The 16,497-nt window shown below is 45.7% G+C and overlaps 1 protein-coding gene across 1 annotated transcript in view; it reads right to left on the reverse strand.

Moving 5' to 3' along the window:
• Positions 1–15,749, reverse strand: part of SLC75A1 (solute carrier family 75 member 1) — a 36,010-nt gene extending 20,261 nt beyond the window's left edge. Inside the window, exons 1-5 of the mRNA XM_075194288.1 lie at positions 15,678–15,749; positions 12,219–12,409; positions 10,889–10,985; positions 7,282–7,385; positions 3,962–4,120 (exon numbers count right to left, since the gene is read on the reverse strand). Of these exons, the coding sequence (XP_075050389.1) occupies positions 3,962–4,120; positions 7,282–7,385; positions 10,889–10,985; positions 12,219–12,374 (516 nt within the window). The 5' untranslated portion in view covers positions 12,375–12,409; positions 15,678–15,749. The remainder of the gene's footprint in view (positions 1–3,961; positions 4,121–7,281; positions 7,386–10,888; positions 10,986–12,218; positions 12,410–15,677) is intronic.
• Between the last annotated feature and the right edge of the window lie 748 nt (positions 15,750–16,497).

Here is a 16,497-nt window from a genome sequence, read left to right on the forward strand (position 1 = left end):
GAGTGATGGAAGCAGAGTGGGCACAGAGTGAGTGATGGACGCAGAGGGGGCACAGAGCGAGAGATGGACGCAGAGGGGGCACAGAGCGAGAGATGGACGCAGAGGGGGCACAGAGCGAGAGATGGACGCAGAGGGGGCACAGAGTGAGTGATGGAAGCAGAGTGGGCACAGAGTGAGAGATGGACGCACAGGGGGCACAGAGTGAGAGATGGACGCACAGGGGGCACAGAGTGAGTGAGTGATGGATGCACAGGGGGGCACAGAGTGAGTGATGGACGCAGAGGGGGCACAGAGTGAGTGATGGACGCAGAGGGGGCACAGAGCGAGAGATGGACGCAGAGGGGGCACAGAGTGAGTGATGGACGCAGAGGGGGCACATAGCGAGAGATGGAAGCAGAGTGGGCACAGAGTGAGAGATGGACGCACAGGGGGCACAGAGTGAGAGATGGACGCACAGGGGGTACAGAGTGAGAGATGGATGCACAGGGGGCACAGAGTGAGTGAGAGATGGATGCACAGGGGGGCACAGAGTGAGAGATGGACGCACAGGGGGCACAGAGTGAGTGATGGACGCACAGGGGGCACAGAGTGAGTGATGGATGCACAGGGGGGCACAGAGTGAGCGAGAGATGGATGCACAGGGGGGCACAGAGCGAGAGATGGACGCACAGGGGGCACAGAGTGAGAGATGGACGCACAGGGGGCACAGAGTGAGAGATGGACGCACAGGGGGCACAGAGTGAGAGATGGACGCACAGGGGGCACAGAGTGAGAGATGGACGCACAGGGGGCACAGAGTGAGTGAGTGATGGATGCACAGGGGGGCACAGAGTGAGTGATGGACGCAGAGGGGGCACAGAGTGAGTGATGGACGCAGAGGGGGCACAGAGTGAGTGATGGACGCAGAGGGGGCACAGAGCGAGAGATGGACGCAGAGGGGGCACAGAGCGAGAGATGGACGCAGAGGGGGCACAGAGTGAGTGATGGAAGCAGAGTGGGCACAGAGTGAGTGATGGACGCAGAGGGGGCACAGAGCGAGAGATGGACGCAGAGGGGGCACAGAGCGAGAGATGGACGCAGAGGGGGCACAGAGCGAGAGATGGACGCAGAGGGGGCACAGAGTGAGTGATGGAAGCAGAGTGGGCACAGAGTGAGAGATGGACGCACAGGGGGCACAGAGTGAGTGAGTGATGGATGCACAGGGGGGCACAGAGTGAGTGATGGACGCAGAGGGGGCACAGAGTGAGTGATGGACGCAGAGGGGGCACAGAGCGAGAGATGGACGCAGAGGGGGCACAGAGTGAGTGATGGACGCAGAGGGGGCACATAGCGAGAGATGGAAGCAGAGTGGGCACAGAGTGAGAGATGGACGCACAGGGGGCACAGAGTGAGAGATGGACGCACAGGGGGCACAGAGTGAGAGATGGACGCACAGGGGGCACAGAGTGAGAGATGGACGCACAGGGGGCACAGAGTGAGAGATGGATGCACAGGGGGCACAGAGTGAGTGAGTGATGGATGCACAGGGGGGCACAGAGTGAGAGATGGATGCACAGGGGGCACAGAGTGAGTGATGGACGCACAGGGGGCACAGAGTGAGTGATGGATGCACAGGGGGGCACAGAGTGAGCGAGAGATGGATGCACAGGGGGGCACAGAGCGAGAGATGGACGCACAGGGGGCACAGAGTGAGAGATGGACGCACAGGGGGCACAGAGTGAGAGATGGACGCACAGGGGGCACAGAGTGAGAGATGGACGCACAGGGGGCACAGAGTGAGTGAGTGATGGATGCACAGGGGGGCACAGAGTGAGTGATGGACGCAGAGGGGGCACAGAGTGAGTGATGGACGCAGAGGGGGCACAGAGCGAGAGATGGACGCAGAGGGGGCACAGAGTGAGTGATGGAAGCAGAGTGGGCACAGAGTGAGTGATGGACGCAGAGGGGGCACAGAGCGAGAGATGGACGCAGAGGGGGCACAGAGCGAGAGATGGACGCAGAGGGGGCACAGAGCGAGAGATGGACGCAGAGGGGGCACAGAGTGAGTGATGGAAGCAGAGTGGGCACAGAGTGAGTGATGGACGCAGAGGGGGCACAGAGTGTGTGGAAATGGAGGAGGGCACAGTGAGAGTTAGCTGTAAATTATTCTTTGACAGAAATATAACTGAAAAAATAAATATAAAAATATTATTTTCCCTTGGATTTATGTGTATTATTTTTTGCATACAACTAAAGTATTTCTGTCCTGACCTCAATACTTATTACGGTTTTTTGACCCAACTACTTATAAAACAGGACTGCTCTGTAATTATTTTGAAGGGGTGCCTTGAAGAAATTATGGAGACTCTAAGGGTGCCGCGAACTGCAAAAGTTTGGGAACCACTGAAGTAACTGAATTCCCCATCACACCAAAGTCACTTGGTTATATGGGTTTCTCTAGAAAGGTGTCTACTTGGAAACAATGAAAAATGCACAATGTAGAAGCATTATCTATTATTCCTATATTTTATAGCAGGGGGTACATTGTTCTATAAAATACATGAACAGTAGTTTTCAACATTTTTAGTATATTGATTGCTATTGAATTAAATTGTGTTGTTATTTAACTATTTTTAGTTTAATTATTAATTATTTTTCATGAAAGAAAGGAAAGCTGTGTCACAAAATTGTGTCTTGTGAGAAGAGGGGCAATGGCTGCACTTGGTGCATTCTGACCAGTGTATCGTCTTGCCGAGGTAAATTTTTTAAAAGAACTGGAGAATGAAGTAGGGAAGCTGCAAGTATTGTTAAAATGTAGTTCTATGAACAAATGTGAAGCATTTTATCTTAATCACTCTCTGAAATGGATGAGTATGTCCTAACATGGCCAGCATAGCAACAGATTATCTTTGATGACTAGTCTTGTGATATGGCAGCAGATATATTAAGCAGAGATGTTCACCGACGCCTGTGTTTTGGTTTTGGATCTGGATTAACTTCGTGCTTTGGTTTTGGTTCACGATTTTTTTTTCTAAAATCCCTATTTTTTTTTCTAAAATCCTAAAAAAAAGAATTGCTAAAATAACATAATTTGCCTCTTTTTTATCCCTACATAATTATTAACCTAAATAACATTAATTTACAATAATTTCCAGTCAATTTTTGTCAAGTGACAAGAACACTGCTACCCCTCCTGTTTCTGTGTGACCAATGACACTGAGCAATGTCACTGGAGACTGGAGAGTGAAAAGAACACTGCTATCCCTCCTGTTTCTGTGTGACCAATGTCACTGGAGACTGGAGAGTGAAAAGAACACTGCTACCACTGTTTCTGTGTGAGCAATGTCACTGGAGAGTGAAAAGAACACTGCTATCCCTGTTTCTGTGTGAGTAATGTCACTGGAGACTGGAGAGTGACAAGAACACTGCTACCACCTGTTTCTGTGTGAGCAATGGCACTGAGCAATGGCACTAGAGACTGGAGAGTGACAAGAACACTGCTACCGCCTGTTTCTGTGTGAGCAATGGCGCTGGAGATCCGTCAACGCAACAATGACGTTTTGCCTCAATCCAGATTCGAGGACGTGCGAAAGTAACGAGCCGGCTCGCAAGCCTACTCGGATCCCCTAAGTTCGGGTGGGCTCGGTTTTCTGAAAACGTCTCCAATATTAAGTGGGTTGGCATGGCAACGGGCCTTGTCTGAAAATGACCTTGAAGCCGGGTAATAATCCACAATCTATCATTGGGCATGTTGGTAAATGGGAAGATGACCACAGGTGGCTGCTTCCATATTGTGTGTCGTGTCCTATTCAGACCACACAAACAGGCCGTAGCTATCTGAGAAGTGACCAGGCCACACGGCCACGGAACTGTGAGTGGATAAACTAGAAATTAGTACTGCCGGGTATCAGTATTAGCCCAGACCAGCTTATACTCAATCACCCCCAGTCCATATAATAACACACACACACAACACACTTACCATCCCCTTGCTGCGGTCTTTGAGGGAGGGCAGGTCAGCAATTATAGCTGTGCATAGACTGACATTTCCTTTGCTTAATCCTCCAATGATACGGGAGATCAGGAACACCCCGAAACTCCTTGAGACGCCCCACAAGGCATAGGATACGATTAAACCGACCTGTGGGAGAGGAGTGTGTTACAGAGAGATAGGAGGCAGCGGCTTGTCCTGACTTGTGTGACTGGATTGCAAGGACAATGTCACACAGACTATACAAATATTCTATAACCTAATGCACATATGATATGCTGAACCATCAGATACCTATCTATTCCTAAAAGAAACAACAATTATAGCCTCTTCACATAGATTTAATACTTGTTACTTAAAGGGGGTTTTCATTTCACTTTCATTTATTTTTATTTATTTATGCAACATTTTTTTTTTTATTTTTTTTTATATATAATCTGTTTTTATTGAAGTGAAACAATGTATACATATGAATGCAACAGTATTAACATATACATATAGTATTTCAAGAATTCCTTTTCACAAACAACAATTGCAAGTTCACCCAAGGTGGTGAATGTCTGCTTAACCTTTCTTCTGAGATATAATAAAAGAAAGTAAGGGGATAGGGGATAGGAAGATAGAAGGGGAAAGCAGGCAGGAAAGGTATGGGGGGGAGGGGGGGGGGGAGGGGGAGTTGGACCTCATACATTCCACTGAGCGAACAACAATTTATTTTTAAATATTTATGCAATATTTACTAAATAAATTGCCTTCTCTTCCTGCTTTCCTTCTATGGTTTTGCAACTTTTGCGTAGACACAAAAATGCATCTGTAAACATACAGGTCTGTAGCTGTATTTTCAGTCACTTTAAGTCTACCATAGAGATTTGTCCAATGCAAAAATTAATCTGTCATCATAAAATCACAAACTTTCACCAGGCCTATAGGTCACGCATAGATAAGCCTCCTAAAAGGTGTCTCTTACAGATGGGCACAAGTCACAATCGAACACATCTCTAAGGAGTGTAGTTCACTGGTATCTGCACTGCACATCCTTACTGCACTGAACGTACACATGAACACCCCTGGCCCGCCTCGCCAAGTACAACACTAAGACACTTACCTACAAAGACCTCAGTACCACTCCTTCATACATCTCAAATCTCATATCAAAATACTCTCCCTCCTGCCCTCTTAGATCTACCTCTGACCTGCGCCTCATCTCTGGTAACCACCTCTCCCTCCCGCCTACAAGACTTCTCCCGTACTGCTCCCCACTTATGGAATTCCCTACCACGCCCAATCAGACTTTCCCACAGCCTCCGAATCTTTAGACATTCGCTGAAAACTCATCTCTTTTGTAGATCTTACCCCCACTGATACGACTCACACAAATGCACCCTCATAACTGTCCCAATCTCCACTCTGAGCCACACTCCTCTTGTTACAGCTGTGCCCCCCCCCCCCCCACTTAGAATGTAAGCTCTCTGATGAGCAGGGTCCTCCATACCCTTTGTTTTCATGTCTGCGTTTATTTTGTCTACCTTGTATGTCCCTGTTTTATGTATGTCCTGTTTTCCCTACTGTACGGTGCTGCAGTGCACTATGGTGCCTTACATATCTATAATACTAATAATGTGCAACTCAAAATAGAAACGCAAGTTGCACACATACACACTGCAACACATTTTGCATTTCCACATTTTGCATTTGGACTTGTGTAAAACTCTAAATGAGGCCCATAGTATTTAGTAAAAACTGCAGTTATCCGAAGGTGGAAAATCTCTTTAACATCTTATTTGTTGTATGATGCTAAGTAAACTTCTATACAGGAAACATAAACACCACCTATCACAATGGAAAGAGAAATATTCCACTCCCCCCCCCAAAAAAAAAAAACAACACATTTGTGCTATAATACATTCTGATCTTATACATTCCAAGGTTTCTTTTAATCTTCCTATGACCCTGAAAACATGGATGGAATAAATATCTGGACATTTCTACACCACTGAGATAACTTCTAGCTGGAAGTACGCTGATATTAGTGCTGAGAGAATGTTACAAGTCCATGTAGAATGCTGTAAATTCAGCAGCCTTTCTAATAATAGCTGCAAGTATCATACATTGGTTATCTCAGGTGTGTGCACACAAAACAGTGTATCAGAAATTCATATTTATTCATCAAGTCATGTATCTGCCGTTTTTGAGCGTATTGTACGCAAAATCACTCTGGGCGTGCCCAGAACCCGGAGATAAGTCTGAAGGCAAAGGACACTTACTACAGCTTACGATTTCGAGGGAACGGGGCAGGTAAGGGGGCGTTTTGCCGTAGTCAATGTACAGTAAGGGCGTGACAAACTGAAGCGCAAGCAGCCACGTCCGAATCCAGCTCTGGTCATCTCAAAGTTACTTGTTTTTCTGCCAATCTCTTGCTCCAGCTACAGGGCTAGTCTAAGTCCTGATCAGTAGTGATGGCAGCCTCGTATGCATGCTATAACATGTGTTTGCAATCACGAGCAACTGTAAAAATGTATTTTATGCTCAGTAGACATTAACAACATTCTAATAAATGTATTTAATGGAAAGAAAAACACTTTTTTTTTTCTTTTTTATCTGTTTTAACATTAATGTCTATATTAGTAACAGGTGACATTAATTCAATATTTTTTTTCCCTGTTCTTTCTTTTGTAGTTGAGACAGCAGATCTGCCCCCGATTTCAAAAGCACACGTATCTTGAGATCCGTGTCTAGCTGAATTCTGGAGTGTGCAAAGCCAAACTTCGTGTGTATGATACTAAACGCGGGTTGCGCTCAGAATGCGAGCCTGGATGAATCTGGTCCTTACTGTTTAGTAATGCTTAGAAGTGATGTAGCATTTGCAATGATACTGTGACCCCTGGGTCATACTGTTCTCTACTGTCTATGTGAGATACTTTACTTTACATTGGCAAACAAGTCATAAGGCTGAAAATCACTGAACATGTATATAAAGTAAAGTGAAATAAATCCTAGTTATAAGTACAATTTCACTTTTCTGTCCTATATATACATATATTAACATTTCCTTGTTAAAAATGTATACTACGTTAAACTGTAAGCTCTTTGGACCAGGGTGTCTGTTATATTGTATTGTTATGTTTGTGATTAGGAAGAAAGGCAATGCATACATTTTAGGGAGCCTTATAAATAAACATATATATATATATATACCTACAGATCGCCTATATATAACATTCATATAACATGGAGTGATGTGTCTGCCCCGGTTATCTTAGTACTGAGGATGTATATCTATTAACACACAGAAATGTAATGTAAGAACATACCGCAGTCATGATCATGACCCGTCGCCTCCCTAAATAATCTGAGGCTGCTCCGGTGAGCGGAGAGCAGGTGAACTGCAGGATGGAGAATAAGGATCCAATCAGACCTGGAAAATATTGATTATTACATTACGGAAACAGTATTTATATGTTGTCGGTGGACAAAGTTTTTTCCTCATTACTGTCATTACAATACGGGAAATGTGTATATATCTGAAATCACATAAATCAGTTTTATATAGAGCTGGGGGATGTGAAATCTGCCACCCGAGACTATGGTCTGCCCCAGTGTCTCCTGTCTGCCCCCTCATACCTGCCCCAGTGTCTCCGGTCTGCCCCCTCATACCTGCCCCAGTGTCTCCTGTCTGCCCCCTCATACCTGCCCCATTGTCTCCGGTCTGCCCCCTCATACCTGCCCCCATTGTCTCCAGTCTGCCCCCTCATACCTGCCCCAGTGTCTCCTGTCTGCCCCCTCATACCTGCCCCAGTGTCTCCGGTCTGCCCCCTCATACCTGCCCACAGTGTCTCCTGTCTGCCCCCTCATACCTGCCCCATTGTCTCCAGTCTGCCCCCTCATACCTGCCCCATTGTCTCCAGTCTGCCCCCTCATACCTGCCCACAGTGTCTCCTGTCTGCCCCCTCATACCTGCCCCAGTGTCTCCTGTCTGCCCCCTCATACCTGCCCCAGTGTCTCCTGTCTGCCCCCTCATACCTGCCCCAGTGTCTCCTGTCTGCCCCCTCATACCTGCCCCCATTGTCTCCTGTCTGCCCCCTCATACCTGCCCCCATTGTCTCCTGTCTGCCCCCTCATACCTGTCCCATTGTCTCCAGTCTGCCCCCTCATACCTGCCCACAGTGTCTCCTGTCTGCCCCCTCATACCTGCCCCAGTGTCTCCTGTCTGCCCCCTCATATCTGCCCCAGTGTCTCCTGTCTGCCCCCTCATACCTGCCCCAGTGTCTCCTGTCTGCCCCCTCATACCTGCCCCCATTGTCTCCTGTCTGCCCCCTCATACCTGCCCCCATTGTCTCCTGTCTGCCCCCTCATACCTGTCCCATTGTCTCCAGTCTGCCCCCTGATACCTGCCCCAGTGTCTCCTGTCTGCCCCCTCATACCTGCCCCAGTGTCTCCTGTCTGCCCCCTCATATTTGCCCCAGTGTCTCCTGTCTGCCCCCTCGTACCTGCCCCAGTGTCTCCTGTCTGCCCCCTCATACCTGCCCCAGTGTCTCCTGTCTGCCCCCTCATACCTGCCCCATTGTCTCCTGTCTGCCCCCTCATACCTGCCCCATTGTCTCCAGTCTGCCCCCTCATACCTGCCCCATTGTCTCCACTCTGCCCCCTCATACCTGCCCCAGTGTCTCCTGTCTGCCCCCTCATACCTGCCCCAGTGTCTCCTGTCTGCCCCCTCATACCTGCCCACAGTGTCTCCTGTCTGCCCCCTCATACCTGCCCACAGTGTCTCCTGTCTGCCCCTCATACCTGCCCCATTGTCTCCAGTCTGCCCCCTCATACCTGCCCCATTGTCTCCAGTCTGCCCCCTCATACCTGCCCCATTGTCTCCAGTCGGCCCCCTCATACCTGCCCCAGTGTCTCCAGTCTGCCCCCTCATACCTGCCCCATTGTCTCCTGTCTGCCCCCTCATACCTGCCCCAGTGTCTCCTGTCTGCCCCCTCATACCTGCCCCAGTGTCTCCTGTCTGCCCCCTCATACCTGCCCCATTGTCTCCAGTCGGCCCCCTCATACCTGCCCCAGTGTCTCCTGTCTGCCCCCTCGTACCTGCCCCAGTGTCTCCTGTCTGCCCCCTCATACCTGCCCCAGTGTCTCCTGTCTGCCCCCTCATACCTGCCCCCATTGTCTCCTGTCTGCCCCATCATACCTGTCCCATTGTCTCCTGTCTGCCCCCTCATACCTGCCCACAGTGTCTCCTGTCTGCCCCCTCATACCTGCCCCATTGTCTCCAGTCTCCCCCTTCATACCTGCCCCATTGTCTCCAGTCTGCCCCCTCATACCTGCCCCATTGTCTCCAGTCTGCCCCCTCATACCTGCCCCAGTGTCTCCTGTCTGCCCCCTCATACCTGCCCCAGTGTCTCCTGTCTGCCCCCTCATACCTGCCCACAGTGTCTCCTGTCTGCCCCCTCATACCTGCCCACAGTGTCTCCTGTCTGCCCCTCATACCTGCCCCATTGTCTCCAGTCTGCCCCCTCATACCTGCCCCATTGTCTCCAGTCTACCCCCTCATACCTGCCCCATTGTCTCCTGTCTGCCCCCTCATACCTGCCTCATTGTCTCCTGTCTGCCCCCTCATACCTGCCCCATTGTCTCCTGTCTGCCCCCTCATACCTGCCTCATTGTCTCCTGTCTGCCCCCTCATACCTGCCCCATTGTCTCCTGTCTGCCCCCTCATACCTGCCTCATTGTCTCCTGTCTGCCCCCTCATACCTGCCCCATTGTCTCCTGTTTGCCCCCCTCATACCTGCCTCATTGTCTCCTGTCTGCCCCCTCATACCTGCCTCATTGTCTCCTGTCTGCCCCCTCATACCTGCCTCATTGTCTCCTGTCTGCCCCCTCATACCTGCCTCATTGTCTCCTGTCTGCCCCCTCATGCCAGTCTAGACCCTGTCACCTCAAACCTGCCCCACCCTTGTGTCTTGTCTCCCCTCTTCATGCCTGCTGTCATACCTTCATGACTACCCCACCCATGCGTCCCTCTACTCATGTTTCTTCTCTGCCTTCCTCTCTCTGTCTCCTTTATCCCTGCCACCTTCTCCACCTTGCCTTGTCTTTCCACCTTGCCCTTTTGTATTCATTTGCCTCTCCCTGCCTGACCCCCTTCCCTGCCTTCCAGAATCACTCTACTACAATATTAACTTTTTATAAGGATTTGTGTTGGTAAAACATGTAATTCAGGTCCAGCTCCGTTTCCTCCTCTCTTGTGTCTGTGGAACCACCAGCTCTGCCTTTTTTTTTTAAAAAGTATGTTTTATTAATATTAACATCTTATCTTTAACAAAGTTACCAAATTTTCCAAAAGGTACATTGACAAATACTTGTACATATTAAGATAGACACAATGTAAAACTTTTTCTCACAATGCTTTTACAGAGCAAATTTGATTGTGTGTTAATCTTGTACCATGTAGATGCTGTTTTTTATTTTGAACAAAGCAGAGAAGAATAATAAAAGGAAAAGAAGAGAAGGGGGGGATAAGTAAGGATGGTGGGCAAAAAAGGGGGAAAGAGAATTGGAGGGATAGGGGGGAAGGAATTCACGCCTTTAACAAGAATGAGAAGTCAAATCCTATAATTTCAACAGAGGACCGGCCTCTACTAGAATTGAAGCAGAGGTTGATTATAGTATGAGGCCCATGGAGACCAGACTTTATGGAAAGACACGGAGGAGCCCCTCAGCACACTAGTGATGTGCTCCATTTGGTAAGTATGTCCTGGGGAATGAACCACTTGCTACTGAAATCAATTTTCCTTTGAACTCTGCACTTTATGAGCAGTTGTCAGATAATATACAGGAGAGAACCTTGTGTTTGTCATGATAGGGATCCTAAAGTGTCCTACCTCCCATGTCTGTCCTGCTAACACACTACAACACATAACTCACCCCCAAACAGGACACTGTTATATTGTCTCTCCTGAGGAACCCCAATAGTCCCAGCAAACCAGTCCACGGTGCTCTGTAACGTCTGATAAAGGCTGTCCTGGATAGAGGGAACAAGGAAACACATATACTTCCTTATAAATTCAATAAACAGTAAAAAAAAGAAGGACTCTTCATTGTTTTTGCTATGTCATCTGTGTCATTTATTCTCCATATTTTACGTTATTATTCAAAATAGCAGTTTCCTCATTGATAGCGCTCCTCTTGTTGGGAGTATTATTGGTAGAATCAGGAGGTGCTGGACACTTGGACACCATCATAACGTATTATGTCAGAGGAATACAATACTAGTTTTGTCATATGGTCAGAGACAGGGAATATTCACAGAAGAGCCAGACGTCATGTGTGACATGATTTAAACAAATTTATATTAACACAAAAATGTACAAACACACACACACACACATATTATGACCCACCACCCCCCATTTCCCTATTTCGGAGGAACCCCGGTGGTTTGTGAGTAGCAATAAGTGGAAAAAGAAACAATGATGTCTTGTGGGACTATGGGGATAAGAGTAGAGAGAAGTATTGTATTTTCATGGCAGCCTGTTCTAACAAATGGACCCACGGCCCTTGAGTGGAAAACGTCCTCCGTTACTTTATCCGTTCATACTCTTTTACTTGGTGGCTTCTCAAAATTAGATACAGGAACACCGTATGTATTTTCATTTCACGTGAAAAAACACAATATATAAATTTTTCTTCATTTTCCATGACATTTCTTTTAATATTGTCTAAGGTGTTCCCCAAGCCGAAAAAAAGTTAAAAATAAATCAGAAGAAATAAGAAAACGAAAGTAGTAACCCATAAAAACGTAACATCCAGCCGACACTACTTAAGAACCCACAGCATGCAATGGATTTCGGACGGAACCTGTTCAGAACCCCATATTTACAATGTCAGAAAAAAACTTTTCTGTCCAATTTCAGTTTTTTACACATTTTGATGTTATATGCATAATGATTTAGTAAAATTGAAGGTGGTAATTGGTATCTAAGTGTAAACAGAAAATATGTGTGGCTTGTACAATCTTATGTACTGTGGAGAAGGTTGCTACGCTCCTAAAACCCAACTTATACAGTTCTTATGGTCTCCCCGTTGGCTATTCACAGTAGAGGCAGCCATTTTGTAGCCTCAATCTATATTCTTGCTGCCTTTGAAGCCATTTGGAACATGTGACATCACATTACCTCAGATGGCTCCAAAAATGGCTCCTGCCACTGTGTGTAGGTGACAGGTATACGGTAACATGCATCGTGTCACTACTTACATTAGATTTGCTGTAATGATCCAATATGGAAGGCAGGAGCGGTAATATGAGGGTGAACCCCAAGAGGTCGATGAGTAGAGCCAAGAAGACGACAGTGATGACTCTCCGAGACCCCTGGTCAGCACCCGGCTGGGTCTTTGCCATTCTGCCGCTCATCCTCCTGGGTAGCAATGGTCGTAGGCAGCTGCTCTCTGTAATAAGAGACAAACCACACTCCTGAGCACTATATTTCCTTGAGGTTCCCCCCTCCTACATAGGAGGAAGAATTGTGCTGACTCATGGATGTGCACATCACAGGTTAGACTAACATTCCTGGTGCTGAAGTATTGCAGTCACCCTAAGTCACGCAACAATTGCTTTATGTATATTTTGTAATGCCCAGAGGTTGCTACATTACACAAAACAGGAAGCAACGGTATTGTAAAAACGTTATCTCACCAGGAAGCTGCAGCCATTAAAGCAAGATAAACTTTAAATATACAATAATTATACAATAGAATTTCATGTCCATTGTTTTGCAATGTTTTTCTGAAATAAAAACTTTTCGATAGAGTGCACTTTTACCAAGATAGAAGCATTTCCCGCCACAAATATTTTCAGGACATATTTGCATTTCATTTTCCCTTGTTTTATGCTGAAATAAAACATTAACAAAGCTGCAAGGAGAAGACATTTTCATCACTTCAGGAAACCTCAAGTTTTTTTAAAGTGCTCAAAATGGAAATATAGAGAAAAGGATGAGAAACCCCTTATGAAAAAAAGGCCTGGAAAAAAATTCAACCATATAACTATAGTGTGGACTGACCCATATTGTACGTTGCGAGCGTCACAAATATATATGGTAGAATTGTAGCTGCCATTTAGAAACCAGGGGTGATTTTTGAGGTGAATCACGTGAAGTTTGAAACCCGGCAGCATTTTGCAAAATGCCCGTAAGTCCATTCAATTTTAAAGATCACTATCTATGACAGTGTTGGCTAACCTGTGACACTCCAGGTGTTGTGAAACTACAGGTCCAGCATACCCTTTCAGCAATAAGCTGCTATATATTGGCAAAGCATGCTGGGACTTGTAGTTTCACAACACCTGGAGTGTCACAGGTTAGACTCAATCGGAAATGTACCCATGTCTGAAACCTCTTTTAACCAAGGCCAAAGCAGCCTCATGCAGCCTGGAGAGGTGACACAAAATATAGATTTACTAAAATGGAACAATGCAAATGTTGCCCATTGCAACCAATTAGATTCTAGCGATCATTTGTACTAGAAAATTATAGCTAGAATCTGATTGGTTGCTATGGGCAACATCTCCCCTTTCCCTTTTCAGTGTTAGTAAATCTACCCTCTAGTCTTGTGAAGGATATAATGGTCTTGTGCCTCACCCTGTACTCCTTGTCCTCATATCTGCATGGGTTTGTGTTTAGAAACGAACTGCGGAAGCCTTAATCTCAGCACCTAAATTATAAGTTATTAGCAAAAATAAAAATAAGAAATAAGAAATTTATTTAGGAAATTAGGGGCTAGATTTACTAAACTGCGGGTTTGAAAAAGTGGGGATGTTGCCTATAGCAACCAGATTCTAGCTTTCATTTATTTAGTACCTTCTACAAAATGACAGCTAGAATCTGATTGGTTACTATAAGCAACATCCCCACTTTTTCATACCTGCAGCTTAGTAAATCTAGCCCTAGGTGTTTAATCCTAAATGGGATAAAGTCATGTTTAGATTTTTTTTTTCCCCCAGAGGATTTGAAAACGCATATTAAAAATAATATCTGGGTTTAGTTTATCCTTTAAAACAGAAATAGATAAAGAAAAAAAAATATATAACGCCTGAATAAATGTCAAATTTAAGTATTTATGATAAAATCACTAACATGATACATAATGGGCCTTCCAACCATCAACCTTGCACTGAGCTGTGTGTATTTGACCATCTCTAGGCTTACAAGAATGGGAGCTAATGAGGCCCCACGCTGCTTGGTGAGAGGGCTCAGGGGTACGGGGATTGTTGCCCAAGTTCCTGCCATGCTTTCTGTATATTTTCTGACAAAATTTGAAATATTAACTGTGATCACATTTATATTGAGGTGTCCTGTTTTTCTCATTTAAATAAATTGGGACCCTATTAGTGCCCACTCAGACTGGCAGCTACAGGTGTTGCTTTTTTTCTGTTCATTGATGTCCTGTTGCTGTCATTTCCATCTGACACATACAGGCTAATCCCCACTGAGATGCTATTATTCAGACACTTCATGTAAGGCCTAGGAAATACCGCCTACTAGAAATTACCATCAAGAGGGTATTTCGTAGCCAGTTTTAGTGACAAACAAGTGCCCATCATCTAGCATACACAGCTACATAAGCTATCGGTCCCTATACTTTTGTTACTTTGATTTCATTACAAAGCTTCAATAAACCAGATTATTAACAACATGAGGAAGGTTGCTGAGTGTGTCTAAAGTCATAGGGGGAAATTTACATAGGTGGAATAAAAAATAAAGTGAAGCAGTGTCAAATTATAATGCAGATCCTGTGAGCAGCAGCCCCAGGGCTATAGCATTAAGTTCACCTACTCTCTTCCAATGTGTGCTGTAAGTATGCCATTGACAACACATGAGAGTGAGCGCGGGGAGAGGGGCGTGCTGTGTATTCCAGTAAACTTTGGGAACACTGTAGTGTAAATAAAGTAAAACCGCAGATATGTACAGTCTCATTTGATACATATTTTTTATTTTCACCTCCATTTACATGCACTAAACTTGCATTAAAACAGCATCATTGTAACGCTAGTGAGTATAGAGCCTTATGCACTATCCACACACAGTGTATGAGCTGAGGTGCCAGAGAACAGTAACTTTAACATAACATAAAGAGAACTGTTACATGTAATATCTACCTATGCCCAAAATCAGTGATACCCTCATTAACACTACAGGGATAGAGCAATGGCATACAGTCAGGGTTTGCCAAACCCAGTCCTCAGGGCTCCCCAACAGTGCAGGTTTTCCGGATCACATGTGACATAATTAGGACCACCTGTGGATCTGTTACAATGTGTCAGTCAGTAATGAATACACCTGTGCTCCAGCAAGGAGATATGGAAAACCTGCACTGTTGGGGAGCCCTGAGGAATGGGTTTGGGAAACCCATACAGCTCTGTGACTGGTCCATACAGACTCTGTGTATGCATCCTCCAATACTTTCCCACAGGCACTGTGCAGGGCTTAAAAATGCAATGTAATAACACCCAGAAAAGCAAGTTTAACCCTTTGTGATGTGACTTGGATACTTCTCCCAGGATGCAGTGCAGCCCATCCCCTCCTCAGGTTACCCTGCTCCCTCCTCTACCTGTAGCTGGTATTATAGCACCAGCATCACCCTACCCCATATACCTCAGTATACAGTGCCCATGTGTGCCAGGCTGGGCAGTGATATAACCCCCTGTGTCTCTCCTTACCCTCTTCTTCCTGCAGACTCTCTCACCGGTGTGTCCTCCTTCCTCTCCCCGTCCCCTCCTGCTCTCAGCCCCGACCCTCCCTCCGTCCTCCTCCTCCTCCCCCGCCCTCTCCAGCATCACAAACTTTCCTGCTCCGTCCCTGCAGCTTCATCTCCCTGCTCCTAGTTCTACCACTGTATATTACATACTTGTACTTGTATATAATGTCATATCTTGTTTTACAGTAGAAGAGAGTTTGGAAAGAAAAGAAGGACTGTTGGTAGCTAATCAGTGGACTTAATATACAGGATATATACACATATACACACAGTGGTCACAAAAATGCATTTGGGGATGTAAATGAATGGAATTTGATAGTTTTACAATAAAGGTAGTAGGAGAATAGTATGGCAAACAATGTGTACAACCCCACTGCTACCACTGAATATATATATATATATATATATATATATATATATATATATATATATATATATATATATATATATATATTATATATAATCAACATTTATTTATATAGTGCCAGCAGCAGCAGATTCCGTAGTGCTTTACAATTAGGACAAAATAGTAATGGAACAATACTGGGTAATACATACAGAAAGGTAAAAGGACCCTGCTCGCAAACTTACAATATATATATATATATATATTTTATTTATTTATTTTAATTCAACTGATTACCATTGATGAGGCAAAATGTGTCTTAAAATACCCGTATTTATAGGGGTGTGTTGAGCCACACAAAAAGTGGATTCTCTCCCAACAGTGGCACCAGCACTAGCACTCATAGATAAGGCTGGTAGCGTCAATTTTGGGTGGG

Source organism: Mixophyes fleayi, chromosome 1 (assembly GCF_038048845.1).
Source record: "Mixophyes fleayi isolate aMixFle1 chromosome 1, aMixFle1.hap1, whole genome shotgun sequence".
Lineage (NCBI taxonomy): Eukaryota > Metazoa > Chordata > Amphibia > Anura > Limnodynastidae > Mixophyes > Mixophyes fleayi.